General features: G+C 49.6%; 2 protein-coding genes and 1 pseudogene across 7 annotated transcripts in view; 1 reads left to right on the top strand and 2 right to left on the bottom strand.

Moving 5' to 3' along the window:
* Positions 1 to 254: 254 nt before the first annotated feature.
* MRPL52 (mitochondrial ribosomal protein L52) lies at positions 255 to 4420 on the bottom strand. Of its 2 annotated transcripts, none has more exons than XM_044230033.1 (5): positions 4380 to 4420; positions 4215 to 4272; positions 4045 to 4112; positions 1169 to 1233; positions 255 to 811 (listed from the first exon to the last, which is right to left on the bottom strand). In XM_044230033.1, the coding sequence occupies exons 1-5, from the start codon at positions 4405 to 4407 to the stop codon at positions 659 to 661; spliced, it is 372 nt and encodes a 123-aa protein (XP_044085968.1). In that variant the 5' UTR covers positions 4408 to 4420; the 3' UTR covers positions 255 to 658. The 2 variants fall into 2 exon arrangements, with proteins under 2 accessions (XP_044085968.1, XP_044085969.1); XM_044230034.1 differs by having other exon boundaries at positions 702 to 811; positions 1162 to 1233.
* An 8705-nt stretch (positions 4421 to 13125) lies between these two features.
* The window catches only part of SLC7A7 (solute carrier family 7 member 7), a 34744-nt gene continuing 25803 nt past the window's right edge, over positions 13126 to 22066 (top strand). Inside the window, exons 1-2 of one of the 5 annotated variants that reach the window (XM_044230029.1) lie at positions 13126 to 13165; positions 16977 to 17516. In XM_044230029.1, the coding sequence (XP_044085964.1) occupies positions 17018 to 17516 (499 nt within the window). In that variant the 5' untranslated portion in view covers positions 13126 to 13165; positions 16977 to 17017. Of the gene's footprint in view, positions 13166 to 15437; positions 15848 to 16097; positions 16117 to 16523; positions 16574 to 16976; positions 17517 to 22066 lie in introns of those variants that run through there. The other 4 variants (XM_044230027.1, XM_044230028.1, XM_044230031.1 and 1 more) reach the window with 4 other exon arrangements.
* LOC122894017 lies at positions 19134 to 19580 on the bottom strand (annotated as a pseudogene).

Below are 22066 nucleotides of genomic sequence, written 5' to 3' on the forward strand. Positions count from 1 at the left end.
TGATTGGGGGCTGAGCACCTCCAGGGCTCCCCTACACAAATTGGGGTGGAGAGGTATAGATCTCTCTCTGACCAGGCTCTGGAATTCAGCCAGAACCACAGAAACCTCAAGATCCTACTCTTCAGACATGCAACACCCAAGTCTGGTTCTTCCCATGTCAGCCTTCCCAGTGGGGGTAGCCTCTTGGGCCATCTATCTGAAGTTTAGGAAAACTGACACCAGTTGCTTGCCAAGAAATGGACCTCAGCCAGAAAGCCTTTTTCATCAGAACATTTATTAAATGAGTAACTACATGCAGTCTGAGCTGTGTATAGGCCTTTAAAGGCCTGAGTGCCAAGCTAAAACCAGGAGAGCTGCTGCCCCATTTTCATGTACGGAGAGTAGCTGCTGTTCTCAGTTGGGCCAGTCCTATGGCCTGCGAAGGCGGGGAAGGATCCCAGAGCAAGATTCCACTGAACTGGAATGGAGCCAGGGATGAGGGCACTAGGCCAGCTCCTCCAGGCAGTGATCTACAGGCGGTTCTTCCCGGTGTCCACGCTCTCGTGCTCTGAAGATAGATGGGGAACGTGAAGGCTCTCTCTTCTGGCTGGGATGAGGCATGTAGGTGATAGAGAAGAAAGCCAGAGAGAGGCCAGGAAAGGGAGACAGGAACTGTTTTTTATTGATTTGATCGTGGGTTCTGCAGGAGGGCCCCTTTGGGTTTAAGAGCATTTTTCTGCTTCCTTTCTTCTTCCTGCAACTTCTGCTGCTGCCTGAGCTGCCATGCCTGTAATCCAGCATCCATTTCCTGTGACAGCAGTACAACTCGTCTCTGAAACAGACAGGAAAACAGGGTGGATAACATCTGGGGCTAGAGCTCTGCACCATATATCCTTTCACTCACAGATCAAAGCTGGAGATTTCAGCTGGAAAATGACACCGCTGGCTGGGGAAGGTGACTGGGTCCTGGAATGGGAAGTGGAGGAGGCAAAATGGGTGGCAGAACGGCCACTACTGGTTCCTGCCCTGGGAGTGCTCCACTCTCTTCCTCCCTTCTCCCAGCTGTTAAAACGATGGTGAAGGGGGCACATGTGAGCTTAGGTGTCAGCACAGCTCAAGCCAAATTAAACTGTTCATTTTTTCCCTCCCAGTACACACAGGTTGCCCTGACTGGGCTCTAGCCACTCACTGCAAACTTCTCCCTTTGGGCTTTTCTTCGAAGTTGGCCTCTCATTGGAGGTGCGGGGCGGCCATCTGTAGATGGAAGTGAAGAAAAAGATAGGTATTAGATGGCTGGCAGCACTCTGTGAAGGCACTGGGATAGGAACAAGGGAAGAAACAGTCACTAGTTCCTCTCTCCCATTTCACACCCGGTGTGGCTTTATTCTCCAAAAACCCATCCCTCATTGTCATGGGTAAGGTATGCCAAGAATAAACTCTAAGGCATAGTCCTACTCTATTTCACTTACCCCTCGTTATCCTGGAATGGTCCTTTGTAGGGCTCAATCTCTTATTTCCACACCCCCAAGTTTTTATTTGAGAGGGTGGGTAGGGGAGGGGCAGAGGGAGAGACTGTCAGGCAGACTCCCTGCTGAGTACAGAGCCCGACGTGGGGCTCAGTCTGGGACTCAGTCTCAAGATCTCAACTGTGATCATGACCTAAGCCAAAATAAAGAGTCTGAGCTTAACTGACTGAGCCACCCAGGCGCCCCTCTCCTGTTTTATCTTTAGAAACCCCCCACTCAGGCAATCTGATCATTGTTCTACTCATCGTGAGTCTTTGCTAAATTCCATCTCACTCCTCAATGAAATGCTCTCTTTTCCTTTCCTTTCAGCCCAGTTCTTGTACTTAGGCTCCCCTAAAACCCTATCTACCCAGAAATCCTCCTCAGACCTCTTTAACTCTGTGAGCTCTCTCCTGAAAGAAGTGCCTGCCAGGGTGCTTTGGTGGCTCAGTTGGTTAAGTATCTGCCTTCCGATCCGGTCATAATCCTGGAGTCCCTGGATGGAACTCACCTCATCAGCCTCCCTGCTCAGCAGGAAGTATGCTTAACCCTCTCCCTCTACCCATCCCCCTGCCTGCGGTCTTTCTGGCTCGCTCCCTCTTTCTCTTAAATAAATACACAAAACCGTTTTAAAAAGTGTCTACCAGTGATTTAATATTCATCTAGTTGCCTTGGGACATTTATTGTACTTTTTTTTTTTTTTGCCTTATTTGGCTATCTCAAATTTTTTTGGAAAGGGGTGGAATGCTTAAGTATTATTATTTTTTAAGATTTTATTCATTTGACAGACAGCATCAGTGGAGGGAGGGGCAGAGGGAGAAGCTGACTCCCCACGGAACAGGGAGCCCAATATGGGACTCAATCCCAGGACCCTGACACATGACCTGAGCCAAAGGCAGACGCTTAACCGACTGAGCCACCGAGGCACCCCCATTATTTTCTAAAATGTCCATGCTGTTTTCCCAGCTAGACGTTTACAGATTATGTCCCTAAGTTTCACTGTAGTACAGTGCAGGCACACAAGCATATCATACAAATTCTACAAATATCTGCTGATTTGGTGAAAAACATAGTATCTGACCTTAAGTCGTTTATAATGAAGAAGAAAAAAAAGGACACTTACTTTCTACAAAGTAAGAAACAGTGAAAACTCTGCCCAAAAGTTTTGTGGAAACGGAGAGGTACAATTAAGTAACATATCCAAGACTACAGTATCAGCAAGTAGAGAAATCTTTTTTTTTTTTTAAAGATTTTATTTATTTATCAGAGAGAGAGAGAGAGAGAGAGAGAGGGAGAGAGAGCAGCACAGGCAGACAGAATGGCAGGCAGAGGCAGAGGGAGAAGCAGGCTCCCTGCTGAGCAAGGAGCCCGATGTGGGACTCTGGGATCATGACCCGAGCCGAAGGCAGCTGCTTAACCAACTGAGCCACCCAGGCGTCCCTGCAAGTAGAGAAATCTTAAATAAGAATCAATTCAAGTCTTTCCAATATTCCATACTACTTTTAGGAGATGCTGGGTTTCCTGCAGTAAGTAACAAGGTAAAAAAATCTTCACCATCCTTCTCGGGATCATGCTCCTCAAGAACCCAATAGGGTATGAGTATCCAGGTCTCTGTGCTGTGGAAGAGGGCCTCGCCCCTACCCCGTTCTAGTCCTTGCTTTGCGATCACACACACCGAGGTGTGTGATCACAGGAACTCTAAGGCCTCAATTTTCCCACCTGTAAACTGGAGTCCCATATTGGGGGTGGGGAGTGGCTTCAACTTTTCTAAGATCCATCCCTCTCTTCTAGGAGTAATAGCTATATTTTCTTTCTTTCCTTTTCCTTCCCCTCCCTCCACCCCAAGTAAAGAGAAGAAACTTTTCCGAAGGGAGCTCTTCATTCTCAGTCCTCACCCTTCTAACCCCTCTCTCTGCGATGTTCATTTACACAGGTTTTCAAAGAGCTCACCTTGCATTTGGTACAAAAATTTCAACAATGTTCTCACCACACTGAACGTTGAGTCTTTTTAATTTTTTAAAAACCATTCCACCACGAGAAACATAAAAATCTTATCACTCCCTCCACCCGGGCGTCCCAAATTAGAATTATCTTCTGCTCATCCTCACAAGATCCTGAGCTAGCTTTACTTTCCATAGGCGTAGTTTAATTTACAAAACAAACAAGTGGGCTCCTTCCCCCGAACTCCAAATATAAAGTTCAGGATAGGGGCGCCTGGGTGGCTCAGTCCTTAAGCATCTGCCTTGGGCTCAGGTCATGATCCCAGACTCCTGAGACTGAGCCCCGCATGGGGTTCCCTGCTCTCTGGGGACCCTGCTTCTCCCTCTCCCACTCCCCCTGCTTGTGTTCCTTCTCTCACTCTGTCTCTCTGTCAAATAAATTGAAAAAAAAAATTTTTTTTTTAAATAATAAAAATTAAAAAAGAAAACCAAAGTTCAGTATGTTGGGCACTCAGACACATGCCCACCTCGACCCCCTCCCCCCACACCACCCCCGCCTCGCTCCTTCTCTGGGCGTCCCCTCTGGGAGAAACTGAGTTAACTGTCAGGTCAGCGCTCACCAGCGTAAGACCAGTCTGGGTACTCCGTCAGGGGCCCGTAGCCGGAGGGGTTGGCAGCCAGGCCCTGCCTGGGTGGAGAAAAATAGTCGGGTGAGGATTCGGCCCAGCTTCCGGCTTCCCAGTACCCCGCGCCCCAGTACCCCCAAGACCCGCACTAGACCGGCACTCACTGGAGTCGCCACTGGCTACCCGCCTGAGCCGCCACACTGCTGTGCAGCCTCCGGACACCTGCAGGAAAAACAGGGCAGATTTGGAGCAGAGGCCATGGAGTCATTTCAGGGGTCCCAGACCTGCCCCAGCGGGCTCCCGAACCCACCGACCCCACAACCACTTACTCAATAACAGAGAACGTAAAGCAGCCATACTGAGGCCGCGGTGTCGGAAGTGGGCGTGGCCTCGGTGGCTACGCGCGACGCTGCAGGGGAAGTCGGAAGCCGCCATCTTGAATCTGGGATTCACTCACGGGCCCCGCCATCTTGGGGCACTGTACGGAAAAGAGGACCGAACTGCGACCGGGGTTTTTGGGGGCAGAGTGATTGGTCTGCGTGTGAATCGCCAGTAATGATTACATCCTGTGTGGAAGTCGTGTCCTAGTCTGAACCCTTTGGAACTGCTCCAGCCACCTCTGCGCAGCGATGTCTAGTCCTTCGGAATATATGCCTTTGTCTTAGAGGAGTATTTACCTCATTCTGCCTTCTTCCTCATCCCTGTAACGTTTTTCCGAGCCTAAGAGTCAAATCTAGAATGAATAAGAAAATCTGGCTTTCAGTCCTTATTTATTCAACAGAATTGAAGAGCTTATATGTGACAAGCATTTTATTAGGTGCAGGGGATTCTATGGAGAGCAAAACAGACGTCATCACTATTCTGATAAGAGCTCCGGGTCTAGAGAGAGAAGACAAAAATAATCACACACATTACTGTAATAGTACCGCTGAGATTGTAGAGGGTGCACAGGGGTGCAAGAGCACCTGGCCGCAGGGATCACAAACAGACTAGGTTCAGCCACTTGCCACTGACAAAATCCAAAGGCTGAGAAACTGGTGGTGAAATAAGAAAGGAATTCATTTCAGTGTGAGGCTAACACTGGGGAGACAGCAAACTAGTGTCTCAGAGACTGTCTCCAAAGTGCCAAAAACACTCTGGGGTTTATATAAGGAAGATGAGGGGCAAAGGTGGGTGAATAGATGCAGGTGGGCAGTGAAGGTCAAATAAATTCTTGTCTTAGAGTCATTCACAAGTGGGATCTTGCTGGCTCAGGACAGTCCTTATTTCTTGAGGGGTCATTTCCTTCCCCTAATAGGTGGCTTTGCCCTCAGGGTCTTCCATCTGAGCCCAGAGTGGAGCTGGAAAAAAGAACCCAACTAGGAAGTCTGAGGTCAAAATGGGAGGAGTTGTCCTCTTTCAGGATGAACGTTGGGAAGGAAAGTACTCCTTTGTAGCTATAATGGAAACTTGATCTGGAGAAGGCCATTAAAGAAGGCTTTCTTGAGGAAGAGGTCTTGGAGCCAAGATCTGATTTTATCTTTGTAAGGGCTAACACCACATATTATCTAGAATAATCCGTGCAGGGCACCTGGGTTGCTCAGTGGGTTAAGCCTCTGCCTTTGGCTCAGGTCATGATCCCAGGCTTGTGGGATGGAGTCCTGCATCAAGTTCTCTGCTCAGGGGGCGCCTGCTTCCTCCTCTCTCTGCCTGTCTCTCTGCTTACTTGTGATCTCTGTCTGTCAAATAAATAAATAATTTTTTTAAAAAAAGTGAATAATCCGTGAAGCCACCTGTGAGGCAGGTAGAGAGGTTCCCCTCTTAACCATGGTTTGGTTAGAGTTATCCACATGGGTTTCCATGGGTTTAGTTATCCACATTCAGTTGCCCTGTGGAAGCCAATGATTTTTAAGATTTTATTTATTTATTTATTTGACAGAGATTGATCACAGGTAGGCAGAGAGGCAGGCAGAGGGAGAGGGGGAAGCAGGCTCTCTGCTGAGCTGAGAGCCCAATGCAGGACTCCATCCCAGGAGCCTGGGATCATGAACTGAGCCGAAGGCAGAGGCTTAACCCACTGAGCCACCCAGGCGCCCTAGTCTTTCTGACAAATCATGGGAAGGCCAATAGTAGTCTAACGCTAAGTTCCAATGCCTAAATCATTCACCTCTCTTCATCCTTTATTTATTTATTTATTTTTTACCTCTCTTCATCTTATCATCTACAAAAGAAAGATGGATACAGTCCAATAAGATATATTTTTAAAGATTTATTTATTTATTTGAGAGAGAGAAAAAGCACAAGTGTGAGGGGCAGAGGGAGGAGGAGAGAGATAATCCCAAACAGACTCCGTGCTGAGCATGGAGCTAGACACTGGTCTCATTCTTACCACCCTGAGATCAGGACCTGAGTAGAAACCAAAAGTAGGATGCTTAACTGACTACACCACCCAGGTGTCCCAGTTCAATAAGGTATTTTGAGAGAGACCATATTCACATAACTTTTAGTATAGTATATTGTTGTAATTTTTAATTATTGTTGTTAATCTCCTACTGTGCCTAATTGATAAATTAAACTTCATCATAGGTATGTCTGTATAGGAAAAAAACACCCATAATATATATGGAGTTTGGTACTATCCACGATTTCAGACATCCCCTGGGGTTGTCTGAAAGTATCCTCTTTCAGGCTGGGGTTGGAAAGTATCCTCTGTGGATAAGGTGGGACTCTGCTGTATTAGTACATAGTAAACCCAGATCTGTGATTCCTTCCCTCTTTTTAAATCATTATTTGTCTTGGGGAATTCGTTTAATCTTAATTTCTTCATTAAAAAAACCCTTAACATATCACATTTCTGAAAACATTAAAAATGATAATGTAAGAGCAAATGCTTTATAAATGATGAAGCTCTTACAGAAGTGCCCATTACTTTGTGCTAGGCTAGACACTTAACACGGGGGGCTGAAGGGGAAACTGAGGGAGTGGTGCAATGGCCTATCTGGAAGTTTATCACTTCCTTCTGCAGGACTGGGAAGTTTTTCCACAGGAGGTGGCTTGGAGCTGTGCTTTGAAAGAGGGGAAGGGTGGATCCTGGTTTAAGAAGTAAAAGCAGCTGTTTCAATAACAATAATGGTATAGGCTGGGGCTGAACCAGAAGAAAGGATGCGAACAAAAGAACCTTGGCTCTAAGACAACAGATGGATCCCCCAAACAAAGCAAGGGCAGTAGGACAAACTAGATGTCTTACCTTCATACACTTCATTTTCACTTATGGAAACACTTCTATATAAATGATTTGACATGACTTTCATAAAAACCTGTAAAGTAGATAAGACAGTCCAGGAAGCAATCACTGTACAGATTGCTTGTAGTTTTCAGAGATCAGGAAATTTAATCAAAATGTGGCTGTGGATTTATTGTTTTACAGTTGCAATCATGATTGAAGGCCACTTTCCCGGGCCTGGCTTCACATACCTTTGGCTGGTTCTGAGATACACAGCTGAGGTAGACAGCACCTGGAATCCCATTCCATAGTTTGCAGTTGGCAAGTCAAACGGTAGAAGGTAAGGGCCAGAAAAATAACCTTAGTGTCAACATTCAAGATTGATAGGAAAGATGACAAGCTGGACTACCACCAACACAATAGAAAGTAATCGAAGCAGCAATACTCCTACCTTCCAGAAGCTCACACACTAGGGGGACGCCGAATTATAAAAGAGGGCACACACAATAAAGTGAACAAATACCGTGAACCATGTAAGTTCCAAAGGCAGGAATGAATGCATGTGATAGTTTAATAGCTGTGGGAGTCAAGGAGTCAGAGCTGGAGAACTTTGGGGGCAGGATGGGAAGTTTAATTGGGAAAACTGAGAAATCTGGGAGGGGAAAGGTCTTTGGAAGAAAGACAAGTTCAGCCTTTGACGTGGTTGGTGTGATGTGGACAGCCCGTGGGTTGTAAATAGCAGGAAATATGGGTGAGGATTTTGAGAGAAAGAACATTAGTGCTGACAGCTAACATCAGCAGCATTCTCGGCGACCTCATGGAACACTGTGGCAGGGGTGGGGGGGGGTCTGGCAAGTGGACAGCACTCCTTAATGACCTCACTAGACTCAAGCCACAGGAAAGTGGCTTTCTCATCCCAAACTAGATGTCTTTCAGCCTCTTGACTTCATCTGGGAAAGCCTGGCGTTAAGAGCAATGAGAAGCATCAGGAATCTGAGCTTCATGTCTTTCCTCTCTAAACTCCTTTGCCTCTCAAGGGCGTCACAACCTGCATTTGGTTTTAATACTTTGTTGTCCACTAACTTTTGTACAAGGGCACTGTTCTGAGAATTAGGTGCTTTTAATTTTTAATTTTTATTTATTTATTTTTAAAAAAGATTTTATTTATTTATTTGACAGAGAGAGAGAGAGAGAGAGGGAGGGAGACAGTGAGAGAGGGAACACAAGCAGGGGGAGTGGGAGAGGGAGAAGCAGGCTTCCTGAGGAGCAGGGAGCTTGATGTGAGGCTCCCTCCCAGGACCTGGGATCATGACCTGAGCCAAAGGCAGAGGCTTTAACCCACTGAGCCACCCAAGTGCCCCTAAAAAAATTTTAAATTAAGTAATCTCTGTGCCCAACGTGGGACTCAAACTCAGGACACTGAGATGGAGATCAAGAGTCACTGACTAAGCCAGCCAGGTGTCCCTGGGAAATTAGGTGCTTTTTTAAATTGTTGAGATGAATAATAATGGCATTGGAGAAAATGTCAGTGAAGCTGACTCAGGGTGGCCAATTCCATGTCATTTTGTAACTTGTTCTCCTTTTTGCATGCTTCTCACCAAAGTGAAGTTTCTAGAAGAACAAACTATTTGGGAAGTGGCTTATTTTACATTCCTTCATTATTTTCCTCCTTAGGACAGCTCAACAATTAAATCACTGTCACCCATGCAGGAAGTGTGGGAGCTAAAGGCTAGCCCTCACACAATATATTTCTTTGCTTATTATTTCCTTATCACATAATTTATTGGTAACATATTCCCTTTCTTTTCCCATGGCTGCTAAATCAGTTCCGGCTAAATTTTGTGTTAAATCATCCAGCTTCAAGATGGGTAAATTATGACCTTGGACTGTACTCTTTTTTCTTGCCTGGCAACTGGGAAGTCTCTCAGCTGTGTGCCTTTCCACCACGTTGGGCTTTAAGGTGGGTGGCTCTTTGTAAATCTCTGCAGAGTGACAATGCTGGCTTTAAAAATGCTGGAGTTTGACAGGAAGGTGTAAAAAAAAAAAATCACAGTATTTACAAGTCATCTTTTAGCCTTAAAACAAGGTGAAAGGGGGCGCCTGGGTGGCTCAGTGTGTTAGGCCTCTTCCTTTGGCTCAGGTCATGATCTCGGGGTCCTGGGATCTTGCCCCACTACCGGCTCTCTGCTCAGCAGGGAGCCTGCTTACCACTCCCCCCTGCTTACAGGTCTCTCTCTCTGTCAAATAAATAAAATCTTAACAAAACAAAACATGGTGAAAGGAGTGTTTCCAGATCCCTTTCCTTGAATCAGCCCAGCAACAACCTCTTTTGTTGTATCCACGCTGTCAGTAGGACTCTTTAGACGGGAAGATGCTTTGGGGACTCCAACCTCTCTGGCACCCTAAGACAGGACATTTTTGGTTAAGTGCTGCCTCCTGGCGGCGGCTCTACTGCCGATACCTTCCCGGCCTGGTGGAGACCACTTGCTTTTAGCTGGGGATCTCGTAGCTGATGCAACAGCTCCCCAAGGGGGCGGGGAGTTGAGACGTCCATCCAAGAGACCCCTCCCCTGGGTCTGGGCGGGCGCCGCTCCCTTCCCCCTCCCCCACTGGCTTCGCAGTCCAGAGTCCCTCCCGAGTTTCAGGCTGGCGTTTCGGGACTGAAGGCGGGGTTGCCACGGTTTGGGGCTCCTGCCCGGACCCCCGTCGGGCCGCCAGCGCGAGCAGGATTGGGAGGGAGGGAAGAGGAAGCTGAGCGGTCTTGGGGTGGAGGACGCGTCTAAGGGTATCCGCAGTCACTTTCAGGCAGCGCAGCTGTACCTGAGTGAGGAGAGGGCAGGGGAGCGGGTTGCGGGTTCTCGGACCCTGGCAACCTTCGTCTACACGGTCCCCCTTCCCCCCGCCCCGGGGCTTCCTGGAGCCCGGATGAGGGCTGCTCCGCCAGGTGTAAGGAAGGAAAGGAAGGGACGCCGGGTGGGATGGGTTCCTGCCCCCACCAAGGCAAACCTGGACAGTGGTGGCGACCGAGCTCTTAAGAGAGGCATTGGGGGAGGGCGGTGGCTGGGTCCGGATTTAGGAAGGTCTCCGGGCTGCCGACTCGCAACAACCCGGGGTTAAGGGAAAGATGGTAATAAAGGGACCGGCGGGGGCGACGTTAAGGGCCGGGCCGGGTCAGGCGAGGCGGAGAGGGGAGGAGGAGAGCGTGGGAGAGAGGGGCAAAGGTGGGAGGTCTGGCGGCCGCTGGGTGGAGGCGGAGAGGTGTGGGGCCTGGGTCACCGGGAAGGGAAGGGCTTCGGGAGAGCGTCCGGGAAGAGGTCACGCTTAAGGGTTTGCGGTTCTACCCTTGAACTCGCCTGCACGCTCCTGAACCTGAGCCCTAGCCTCGTTCTGCCTCGTCCGCCTTCTCGCCACACCCAGACCGGTCACCTGAGTGTGGGACAGCAGCGGTCCCAGAGGGCGCGTGAGATAGTGGCTTTTTGTTTTTCCGCGACTGAAACGAAACGTTCATTTCAAACCATTCTAGGCCTCGCAGTCAAACTGAAAATCATACCCTCCCTCTCCCTTCAATCCATTACTGTCAAAAAGGATAAATACTTCCAGATACTCCTTGCTTAGTTGAGGAGCCAGACCAGCCGCAGCATAAGTGGGCCAGAAGGGCAAGTTCAAGGAGGTTCCTAGAGCCCAGGCTCCTGGGAAGTCAGTCTAGCGGGAACAGCGTTGTTCATTCATTCATTCATTTATTCTTTTAGCAATTTTTCTTGACTGTGTGCATGTGCTCTGCTCTGGGGACACAGGGCGAAGAGCAGGCGCTCTGGTGGGGCTTGCATTCTAGTGAGGGAGATGACAACCAACAGAGCAATGAGCTCTGAATGGTGGTGCCCTTGCAGAAAAGTCCAGAATGCTGAATGGATGAAGAAGGAAGAAGTTGCGCCTTCAGAGACTCCTCAGGGAAGGCCTGTGGTAGTGTGGTGTTTAAGCACAGTCCTGGATGGAGTGAGTGAAGGGATGAACAATGTCACCAAGCATGTATGTTGTGTGGCGACAGCAAAGAGGTGGCCAGGGTGCTTGAGTGGAGTGACAGTGCAGGCGCCATGTCAAGGGGACCATGTTAGGGTGGACATCCCAGGACTTCCCTCCTGTACATCGTGGACCTGACCCAAGAGGGGAATGAAGGGGCAGGCCATCTGGGCAGTGGCTTGGGTGTAAAAAGGCACTAAGTGATCCTTGGAGGAATTCAGACGTTTGGTGCCAACGAACTCCGATTTCTGTCTCTTGGTGAGTGGTTAAGTTGGCTCCCATCCGCAGACAGAACTCTTGATGACTGCTTACCTGGACTGTCTGTCTCTAGGATAATTTTGCAACACGCAGGTACAGGTCTGAGTTGCAGGGTGCAGCCCTGAGACTAGCCAGCGGGTAGTTGTAGGGAGCCAGGAGTCACAGCTGGAATTCTGAAAATGCCCCATGCACCCTGAAGTGCCATTCCCCCCAGAGAGAGTTCCTGAGACATTTATGCTCTTGTCTGTGATTTATTTTTATTTTTTAAAGATTTTATTTATTTATTTTACAGAGAGAGAGACACACAGCCAGAGAGGGAGCATAAGTGGGGTTGGAAGTGGGGAGAGGGAGAAGCAGGCTTCCTGCTGAGCAGGGAGGCTGATCATGACCTGAGCCAAAGGCTGACGTTTCAGACTGAGGCACCCAGGCGCCCCTCTTGTCTGCAGTTTAAGTGGTTTAATATGCGCACTGAGAAACTACTTCAGAAAGTTGTATGTAATGAATGTAATGAATTCATAGAATAAGCTCTCCTTTTGAATAGGAAGAATGAGTCTTCCGGTTTTGATTCCAAGAAAATCGGTATCCCTCCACCTCCGCTAAGTCGACATTCAACAGATATTTCAAGGACCCTGGTTTGAAGGGGTGCCAACTCATTAGCTTGCCCAAGGTGCCAGAGCTGGCTCTGAGACGGCATGTGCCTCCCCTGAACCAGCTGGGGACCTGAGCTGTGAGTGGGCTTGTGCTGCGGCATCTGGCTGTACTCACACAAGAGGTCTTCTTGGCATGTGTTGCCTGCCATAGGGGTTGAGTTCCAGAGTCCTAACGATGGAGCTGATGCCCTCCGCAGGACCAAGGATAGTATGTGAGTGGGAGATGAGTAGGAGACGGAATGAGGGGAACAGGCGAATAGGAGGGCACTGTCAGTCGCTGGGAGAGCTTTAGTGCTTGGGAAACGTAGGGCAACAAGGAAGATTGTTGGGTAGGGGGGACAGGAGTTGCTGAGACTGGGTAGAGAAGGTGCCTAGAGGAGGGCAGGCGACGAGGTCCTCTGGGTCTGACCAGGCAGTCCCAGCTCCAGCCCATCCCCTGGCCCCTCCCCGCTGCCGGCCAGAGTCACACATGTGTTTTCCTGTTTTCCATTTCGGTCCCCGTCACCCTCTGCCTTTTCTGCTCCAGGAGTCAACAGCCGCTGCTGCTCGAGCCTTAGCTGGCTTCCCTTCCTAGCACCTTCCCCACCCCGCCCCCAGCGTGCTGGTAGCCCCTCCTCCTCGCACCTGCCCAAAGGTCACGGGACAGGTAAGAGGTGGGAGAGGAGGGACTATGGGTGAGAGGGGAAGTGCTGGAGAAGGATGTAGTGAGTGTCCTGAAAACTGGCTCACTGGAGACCCAAGAGCCTGTTGTGTCTCGGTCCCGGTCCTAGTCCCGGCCCTCCCCAGGCAGAGCCCTCTGCCCAGAAGCTTCAGCCCTACGCTAATGGGAGCCCTGGCCACAGGAGTAAACAATTTCTTGTTTCACTTTATTTTTTAAAAGGGACTATCGTAGCCACAGTGGAATATAGAAAAACAAATGGAGAACTGGGGAGGGAGGAGCTGAGCTTCCAGCTTGGGGTGATGGAGGCATCCAGCTGAACCACAGTGTGTAAGTGTTTTCTGTTTCTGTTGTTAGGGAAGGCAGCACAGGCCAGTTGGAGCTAGGAAGGCAGGATATGGGGTATGTTGGGGGTAAAGTGGCTTCTCACATTTAGCACTTGAGCTTGACCCAGCAGCCAAGACCCTGGACTGCGGGCTGGTTCCTGGAGGAAGTATGCTTTGGCGTTGCCATTCACGGGTGGGTTTGGGGGCAGGGGCTTCAGTGGCTGTTGTGCTGGGCATGGCACATTGGGCGCCCTGTGCCTGTGTTCCTTGAACCCCTGAATCTGAAACTTCACCCATAGGCTGTAGGTTGAGTGTGTTGTCCTGTAACCTCCACTAGGTCCTCAGAGTTGAATGCACCTCAGGCAGGAAGAAGACGGGGTTCTGTGTATCAGGAATGCTCCTATCTTCTAGGGTTCCAGACTCTACAAGTTTCTCCTGTAAAGCCTGTGGTGGGAGAGTCCCCTGGGAGAGGTCCTCCTGGTCCCAGGCTGCCTGAATGGTGGAAGCATTGCCTGAGGGTCAGAGTCTCCGGGAGGAACGTGAGCTGCCAAAGACGGTGCCTTCCTGCCCACAGCCTCCGGTGCTAAGCCGTGGTTGGGGAAGGAGGGCGCATCTTTTCTCTGAAGGACAACCGCCTCTGTCGTTTGTGTAGACTGGGCAGGCTAGGGAGATTCCACTGGCAGCACTTCCTGGAGAGGCCGCGAGGGTGTGCTGTCTGCTGTAGTGTGGGTTTCACAGCCCTCCCCCGCCCCACCCCTCCCCCTCCCTGTGGGTTTCCGTCTCAAGATTCCCTGATGAGGACTTCGCTTTCCCGCAGCGGGGGACTGAACCCTGCACGCTTCTTCCCCACCCTCCCCGCGGGTTCCCCTTCCCTTGTCCATCCTTCATTTCTTGCTTTTATGTTCCATTAGGACATCCGTCCACCCCTTGGTGCCAGTAAATGTGGTCTTAAAATGGCAGGCGGGATGATGTGTTTCCGTGTGTTTTTGTTTGCTAAGCAGTGGGCACCCTAGCAATAGCGTCGCCGCCAAGAGGACTTGGGTGATTGCCTCTCATCCCTGCAGACGGATGAGAAAGGGGAGGAGCAGCCGGGAAGGAGATGGACTGGCTTTTTTCGAGTCTTGAGCCTAGCCTGCAGGCTCAAGGATGGCAGAGGCTTTTTGTTTAATCTAATCACACCCACCCCCAGGTAATTCAGGAGGGAGCCATCTGAAGTGTTTTCTTGTCTGAGGCCTAGGCCGGGTGGTGGGGCAGGTCTGAGCAGGTCGGAGCGGGTGGGAGCTGTGTGCGCAGGGGGGATATAGCACCCGGCCGTTTTTTCCAGCTCTCTGCTGGAGAGCTTCCCCACCTCCCTCGCTAGTTTGGCATCCTGGCACTGGGTCGCAGACAAGGTTGGCTGAGATAAGGCATTTGGGTGCTTAGTGGTATGTCTGGCACCGGGTAAGTGCTCCTTAAAAGACAGCTATCATAGGAGCATGGAGGGAGGCAGCTGGAAGACACGTACAGGTTCCTCTGGAGGGATTTCCAGATATTTGTGAGGATGGCTTGGGAGAAGTATGATCTCTGGGAAGGCTGACACCAGGATATGCCTCTCTGTTAAAAAAAAAAAAAAATCAAGGGTCTTTAATGCAAAGATGTAGGGTAGATATAAGCCCACTACCCCTGGGGGATTTTTAGAACTTCATTCTCAGGTTGTAGGGTTAGAGGAGTGTGGGAAGGGACTGACAGATTTCGGAATGGATAGGATGTATTTCTGTTGGTGAAAGAGACCCAGAATACCAGATTGAAGATAGAATATGTGATTTCCAAAAAAATGCTTAACTTTCTCTGCCTGTTCCGGGCATGTCTGTCCAGGATAGCTCAGTGAAATCTTATTTCTCCGTATGTTTAGGAAATTGAACTGAACTTGTATGTGGTGAAGGTGTTTATAGGAATTGATGGTTTACTTTGAGGATGAAAGGACACAGGAGTAGGGAGGGGATGCAGCCAGGCGTTTGAATCTCATTTCTTGACCTTGTACATAGCTGGACGCTCAGCCTTGGGGTCATGGCTCAAATTTGGGGGCAGCTGAGGGGAAGTGTGCAGAGTTCCTCTCTTAGGACACCCGTCACGAGGCCACCGACTGTGGGGACTGCACTTACACTTCCTCTAATCTCAGCACAGCAACAGGCCTTCGTGGCACCCTTGCCACCTCCCAGCCTTTCTCCTAGGGCGGTGAGAGGGGAGCGGGGCTAGGGTGGGGCCGGGAGTACGGAGGGTTGTTCCTTCTCAGCCGCCAGCCCAGTCCTCTGCTTATCGCCTGAGGGCCAGCTTCCCAGTGCAGAAATCGCACCCAGCGACCGTTCTTTCTTCTGGGCCGTCAGTCCCGAGCAGCAGCGCTGACAAAGGAGATTCCTGAGAGAGTGCCTTCTTATCACGGAAAGTGCTGAGCCAGGAGCTCCTAGCTGCCCCTTTCGCAGATGTGAAGGGCCCATGAACCTTGGACTCAGTTGCTTAACCCTCCTCTCCTCCTCCCTCTCCCCCTCCACCCATCTTGACTTCTCGATTTGATTTAAATCCATAAGCATTCGCCTGGCCTTTCCTTTTACTGCTGGCTGAAGAGGAGGAGCGGTCAGGCCACAGTTGCCAGAGGCCGTGTCTTTGTGGCTGCCGCCCAGGGGAACCTGCTAGAACCCGGGCCCAGGGTGTGAGTGTGCTTCCCTCCTCCCCCATTCCCCTCCGCCTGGCCCACCTGGCCCACCTGCTGTGCTGTTCTGCCTTGACCAACGACTTCCTCACCTGGGGCCTCTGGCGATAGACCTCTCCCCTGGCTGGGCCCGAGGGCCTCTCTCTCTCCTCCCTGCTGCTCGGGTGGGGCTGGCACCTGCGGGCACTTCAGCGGCTTCCTCGCCTAGGCTTTGCGTCTTTGGGTGCCATTGCAGCTTTGGGTGCCGACTCTCCAGCTGCAGCTCCTGGGTGGGGAGCCGTCATCAGCTGCCTCTAGTCACCTCGGGGTTGGGCTGTCCCTTTGGATCACCCTTCTCTCATTCATAATCTTTTGGGTGATGTGTCTCTGTTAATGTGAGGAAGTTGACAGCAGGAGGCCTGGAAGACCAGGGCGGGGGAAAGAGGTCTGGGAAGGAAAAGCAAGGGAAAGAGACTAATCTGTCGTCTTTCTTCCAGGGTGGGTTGGGGGGGTTGCCGGTACTGCTTGGTACTGCTTGGGCTGCCGACTTCACCTAAGGGTGGTTAAGAGTGGCTCCCTGAGCAGGGGGAGGGTTGTAGGTTTCCAGCAAGAGGTCCCCAGGGCCTCTCTTTAGGTTTGCTAGAGCCGGTGGCCTTGGGGGGAAGGGGGAAAGAAGTTTGTGAGGAGAACCAAGAAAGGCTGCTTGCAAGGCTGGTTGCTCACTTTGCAGCTTCGCACAGGTGACAGGTGAGGCCGAAATTAGAAGGAAGACAGCCTGTTTGGGGGTGAGGCCGAAAAACGCAGATTCAGATCATGATGGTTATACCCGGGAACTGCCAACTTGCCTTTTATCACAGCAGACTCCGATAGAACCAGGATTTAGTTTTCTCTTCTGTAAATCTGGTGGGCAGCCCCAGCCTAATGAGGAGAAACAGCTGTTTTCTCTCTAGGAAGTGAGGGCCTTCACTTAACAATTTAAGTTGGGGTTATTTTAATGAGCCAGCTGGAGAAGAGGAGGCTAATGGGAGGTGGGAGGCCAGAGAGAGCTCTCTGAGCTTCAGCAGGGTGGGGGCGGGCATTGCCCATATCGACTACTGTGGGCAAGAGTTCTACGTAATCGCCAGCCCCTGATGTATATTTTCTTCCTTAGAAGGTGATGCCAAGAAGCTGGTGACGGCTTGCTTCTCTGCCATGGCCGAGGGCGTTAAGTATGAAGTGGCCTCCCAGCGGGAGGGGGATGGCCCCCCTTCAGCCGATGAAGCCAGCCCAGGGTCTGAGCAGGTAACGCTGAAGAAGGAGATCTCGCTGCTCAATGGCGTGTGCCTCATTGTGGGGAACATGATTGGCTCGGGCATCTTTGTCTCCCCCAAGGGTGTCCTCATGTACAGTGCCTCCTTCGGCCTCTCCCTGGTCATCTGGGCTGTCGGGGGCCTCTTCTCCGTTTTTGGGGCCCTTTGTTATGCGGAATTGGGCACCACCATTAAGAAATCTGGGGCCAGCTATGCCTACATCCTCGAGGCCTTCGGGGGATTCCTTGCTTTCATCCGACTCTGGACCTCGCTCCTCATCATCGAGCCCACCAGCCAGGCCATCATTGCCATCACCTTTGCCAACTACATGGTGCAGCCTGTCTTCCCGAGCTGCTTCGCCCCGTATGCTGCCGGGCGCTTGCTGGCCGCTGCCTGCATCTGTGAGTGGGGCCGGGACAGGAGGTGTGGGCTGGAGCACCTGGGCAGAGGCGGGAATGTGAGCCCAGGGAGAAGGAGCTGGAAGGGAATGCTCCTGACAAACGCTCTTGTTGTTTTTATTTTAGTAGTATTTTTAAAGAGTTTACTTTTAAGTCATCTCTGTCCCCCAATGGGGTAGAGATCCAGAGTTGAATGTTCTACCAGCTGAGTCAGCCAGGTGCCCCCTCTTATTCTTTTTACATTCGTGTATGGTTCCTGTGAAAATTCAGATGGTAGCAATGTGTAAAAACAAGCAAAACAGCAAAGAACAATTTACCTTTCCCCTGTTTTCCCATGTGAGGCCCATTAGCAGTTTGTAGGCCATTTGTGACTTTTTCTTGTTCCTTTAAGAAGTGTAGTGTTTTTGGGGCGCCTGCATGGCTCAGTCGTTGGTCATCTGCCTTTGGCTCAAGTTGTGGTCCTGGGGTTCTGGGATTGAGCCCGGATCGGGCTCCCAGCTGGGCTGGAAGTCTGCTTCTTCCTCTCCCACTCTCCCTGCTGGTGTTTCCTTTCTCTGTGTGTGTGTGTTTATCAAATAAATAAGTAAAATCTTAATTTTTTAAAAAGATTTTATTTATTTGACAGAAAAATCTTTATTTTTAAAATTTTTAAAAAAGATTTTGACAGGAGAATCTTTTTTTTAAAAGATCTTATTTATTTATAATAAATGAGCCAACCCGAAGGCAGACACTTAATGACTGAGCCACCCAGGCGCCCCCTAAGTAAAATCTTAAAAAAAGAAAAAAAAAGAAAAAAGAAAAAAAAAAGTAGTGTTTTAGTTTCTTTTGACTGACTGATTAATTAATTAGTAGACTCCATGCCCAGCATGGAGCCCAGTGTGGGGCTTGAACTCATGACCCTGAGATCAAGACCATAGCTATAGACCAAGAACCAGATGCTTATCTGACTGATCACCCAGGCGCCCCTCAAGAAGTGTAGTTTTGTTCTGATTTTTTAAAAAATAGGATCATAGGGGCACCTGGGTGGCTCAGTTGGTTAAGTGACTGCCTTCGGCTCAGGTAATGATCCTGGAGTCCCCGGATCGAGTCCCACATTGGGCTCCCTGCTCAGCAGGGAGTCTGCTTCTCCCCCTGACCCTCCACTTCTTGTGCTTTCTCTCTCTCTCTCAAATAAATTAAAAAAAAAGGGGGGGGTCATAATAAACATATAATCCTACAGTTTTTGCTTTTTTCTGCGAATTTACCAGTGACATTTTCTACTTAGAGATCTACTGTTTTTAAAAAAAGCTTCATAGCTTCCATGTAATTTCAGGGCTATGTTTCATAGCAAATCAGTCCTCTGTTAGTGGCCACTTAACGTTGGTTCTGGTTTTTCCGTTGTACAGATAATGCTTCGGTGAATATCCTGTTGCATTTATAGGAGTTTTTCTGTGGGCTAGATTCCTTTTTTTTCTCTTAAAAGCCAGATATATTTTTGAACGATCATGCCTACAATAAGTATATTATGTAGAGCTGGAACATTAAAAAAATTGATGATCAAAAGGCACATTCTAAGAGTTTAGGAGTAGAAAGTACAGAAGCGTTCTTAGAAAAGGGAAACAGGTATATTAAAGTTATTTTTTAGGTGAAGGTTTCTGTCAGTTGAAGCGGTTCACATTGGCTTCTTCCTCCCTGGTCCAAAGCAGTCTTTTCTTTCTTTGGCTTTTGAGAATGTGTTTCATCTTCCGCTGTGGAGAGGTGACCCATGAGAACTACCGCCGGTGCTGAGAGGGCTGGGATCACGTAGCTGGGTCCACCAGCTGGAACTGGAATCAGCAGTAGTAAGGAGAGTTTTCCGAAGGCTTGGTTGCTCTGTCATCCGGGTAAAGTTGCCCAATGATGTACGTTTTGGATGTTCCCTAGCATCTGTAGGGTACCCCACATTCTCAGAACTTTCGGTAGCGTCCCCTTGGACTTGTTCCCTTAACGGTTCTTCCCCAGAATCAGCCAGATTCTCTTGCTGTGGTTGTGCTTCTGGTTCCCTTCCAGGGTGTAATACTCAACAGTCTGGTCCAACTGTTCGGCCATTTCAGAAGGCGGCAAGCCTTAGGCTGTGTAGACACCAGCGGAGCCAGGAGAAGCAGAGTGCGCCTCTGAGCTAGCTGGGCCTAGGACAGGGCGTTTCCAGGGCTCCTGCTACCTGCCCAGAGCCGGACGGTCTGCCCCAGAGAGGAGCTGTCCTCTCCTGCCTTTTTTTTTTTTTCCTCCCTAAGATTTTATTTATTTATCAGAGGGACAGGAATAGGGAGAGGTAGGGAGCCAGATGTGGGATTCGATCCCGGAACCCTGAGATCATGACCTGAGCAGAAGGCAGATGCTTAACCGACTGAGCCACCCAGGTGCCCTGTGGTCTAGATTCTTTCAGTCTCCCTTGACTTTTGCTGTGTCTCATAAATAATGCGTGTAAGCCCGTATAGTCAGCAAAGCCACACTGGAGGGACTGAGAGGCTGATCCTCTGTAGCCACATCCCTCGGGTGCCTCTGTTCTGGCCCTCCTTGCCTGAAACCTTGGAGACCCTTTCCGTGCCGCGACTGTGTGGAAGGTCAGAGCTGCTGTCATTTCAAAGAGTGACTACCCGGCAGCAGCAGCTGTGGGGTGCAGTCCTGTGGTACTGGCTGCAGATGCTCCCTGGATCAGCTCTATCCAGCCAGCCTCCGGTTTTTCCACTGCTTCGTCTTACTCCTCAGCTTCCCCCAGTCTCCCTGCTTTTACTGTTGTGGAGTGTGGGTGTCTCTGTAGGGCACCCCCGTGCTTTGTGTGTCCATGTGTGCGTGGCTTGGACTCCTCTTTGTGTATCCTCGTGTAGGGGGATGTTTGTCCTGCGTGGGAACAGTCAGGGAGGGTGGAAGGCACTGCCTCTGTTACAAGAAGGAGTTTCTCCCTTGAGGTCCTAAATGTGTTCTGTAATTTCTCTTGCATCATCTACAGATGATCTGGTAGGTTGACTTACTGGTGAAACTAATTTTAGATCTGTCAGGCTTGAAGTGCCCTCAGATGTGGGTATGCAGTACATATCTTGTGTGGTGTAAGGATTATTCCATCTAAGTAAAATTTCCAAGATGGCTACATCCCTTTAAGCCCTAGGATCCTATTATGTTAATCATGTTTGTCACAGCCTCTTTTAAGACCAATGATATGTCTGCTTGCCTTCCTAACTTGACATTTCTTTTGATGACTCAGAGTCACCATTGCACATCTCAATTCTTGTATCACTGTGAGGGCTTCCCAGGCCACTGAGGTGACGTGGTGTGTTGTCTTAGTGGCTTCAGAGCGCTGGCCTAACTTGAGTTCATCAGGTTTCCTTCTTTATGGTTTTGATCTGTGTCAAAACGGCTGTCACCTGACAGCTGCTCCTGGCTTTTGGCATCACGGCTACCTCTGTCAGTCACCCCCTTTTAATTTGCTGCATCTACCTGGGGAACAGAGATGTCCTCAAACTCTGGTACACCCTTGTAAGAAGACGCACAGAGTAGCCATGGTTATGATTAGTCTGCAGAGCTCTTCGTTAATGAAAGATACAGTTGTGTGCGCAGGTTTATGGCATATATTGGACACAACTCTGGTAGAATGACAAGTGCACCAGACTTGTGTTTGTGGCTGGGCTCAAGACCTGTGTGACCCTTGGTGAGATGCAGTTACTATTGTATTCCAGGCTGCTGTGATGAAGTGAGATTCAGTGAAAACCATAAATCATGACTCAAGTCCAAAGTATTGGTGAGGATTGTGTTTGAAATGACTCTCTCTCAGCTGCTTCTAGGACTTTGTTCTGTCTTTAATAACTTCCGGGGAACTTAGAGATCTGGAAGAAGGTTCAGAAGGGCAGCCAAGATTGTAAGAAAGAATTAGGGACATACGATTCATGAGTTTCTTCCTCCAGCCATTGTCTAATGAGCTCCCAGTACATGTCAGGTACAGGTACAGGGACCTGGGAGGACGTTCTGCCCATGTACCACCTATGCAGTGGTATGTCGTTTATCTAATCGGAGCCATTCAGGAGAAAGCCAGGAGGTAGGCCTAGAAGCAGCCAAGAAAGAGAGTAATTTTAAACGTAATAATCATCAATGTTACACTAGTATGTACCGAGCCCTCCCTCAAACATAGGTTTGGTGCACTTGTCACTCTGCTAGAGTTGTCAAATATATGCCAGCAGTTTACACACAAAGTAAGGACTGAGGCTAAATCTTCAAATTCAGCAAGAGAAGGGATTTACTACAGAACATTCCTTCATTCAGGACACATTTAGGGTCTGCTATGTGCTGGATATTCCACCTAGTGCTGGGAAACAAAGAAGAAAAAGGTGTGGCTCTTGCCATCCAAGAACTAGTTGAGGTGGGAGACAGATACGTTGACCAATAATTGTCGCGCAGTATAGTAAGTGTGGGGATAGAGGCGCCATGGGAGTGAGCAGGACAGCTTTCTTCCTGTGGGGAAGAGAGCTTAGGAAAACCTCACAGAGACCATGATGTCTAAACAATTTTGGAAAGATCCGCAGCTGTCTCCTGCAACAGTTTTC

Source organism: Neovison vison, chromosome 13, assembly GCF_020171115.1.
Source record: "Neovison vison isolate M4711 chromosome 13, ASM_NN_V1, whole genome shotgun sequence".
Taxonomy (NCBI): Eukaryota; Metazoa; Chordata; class Mammalia; order Carnivora; family Mustelidae; genus Neogale; species Neogale vison.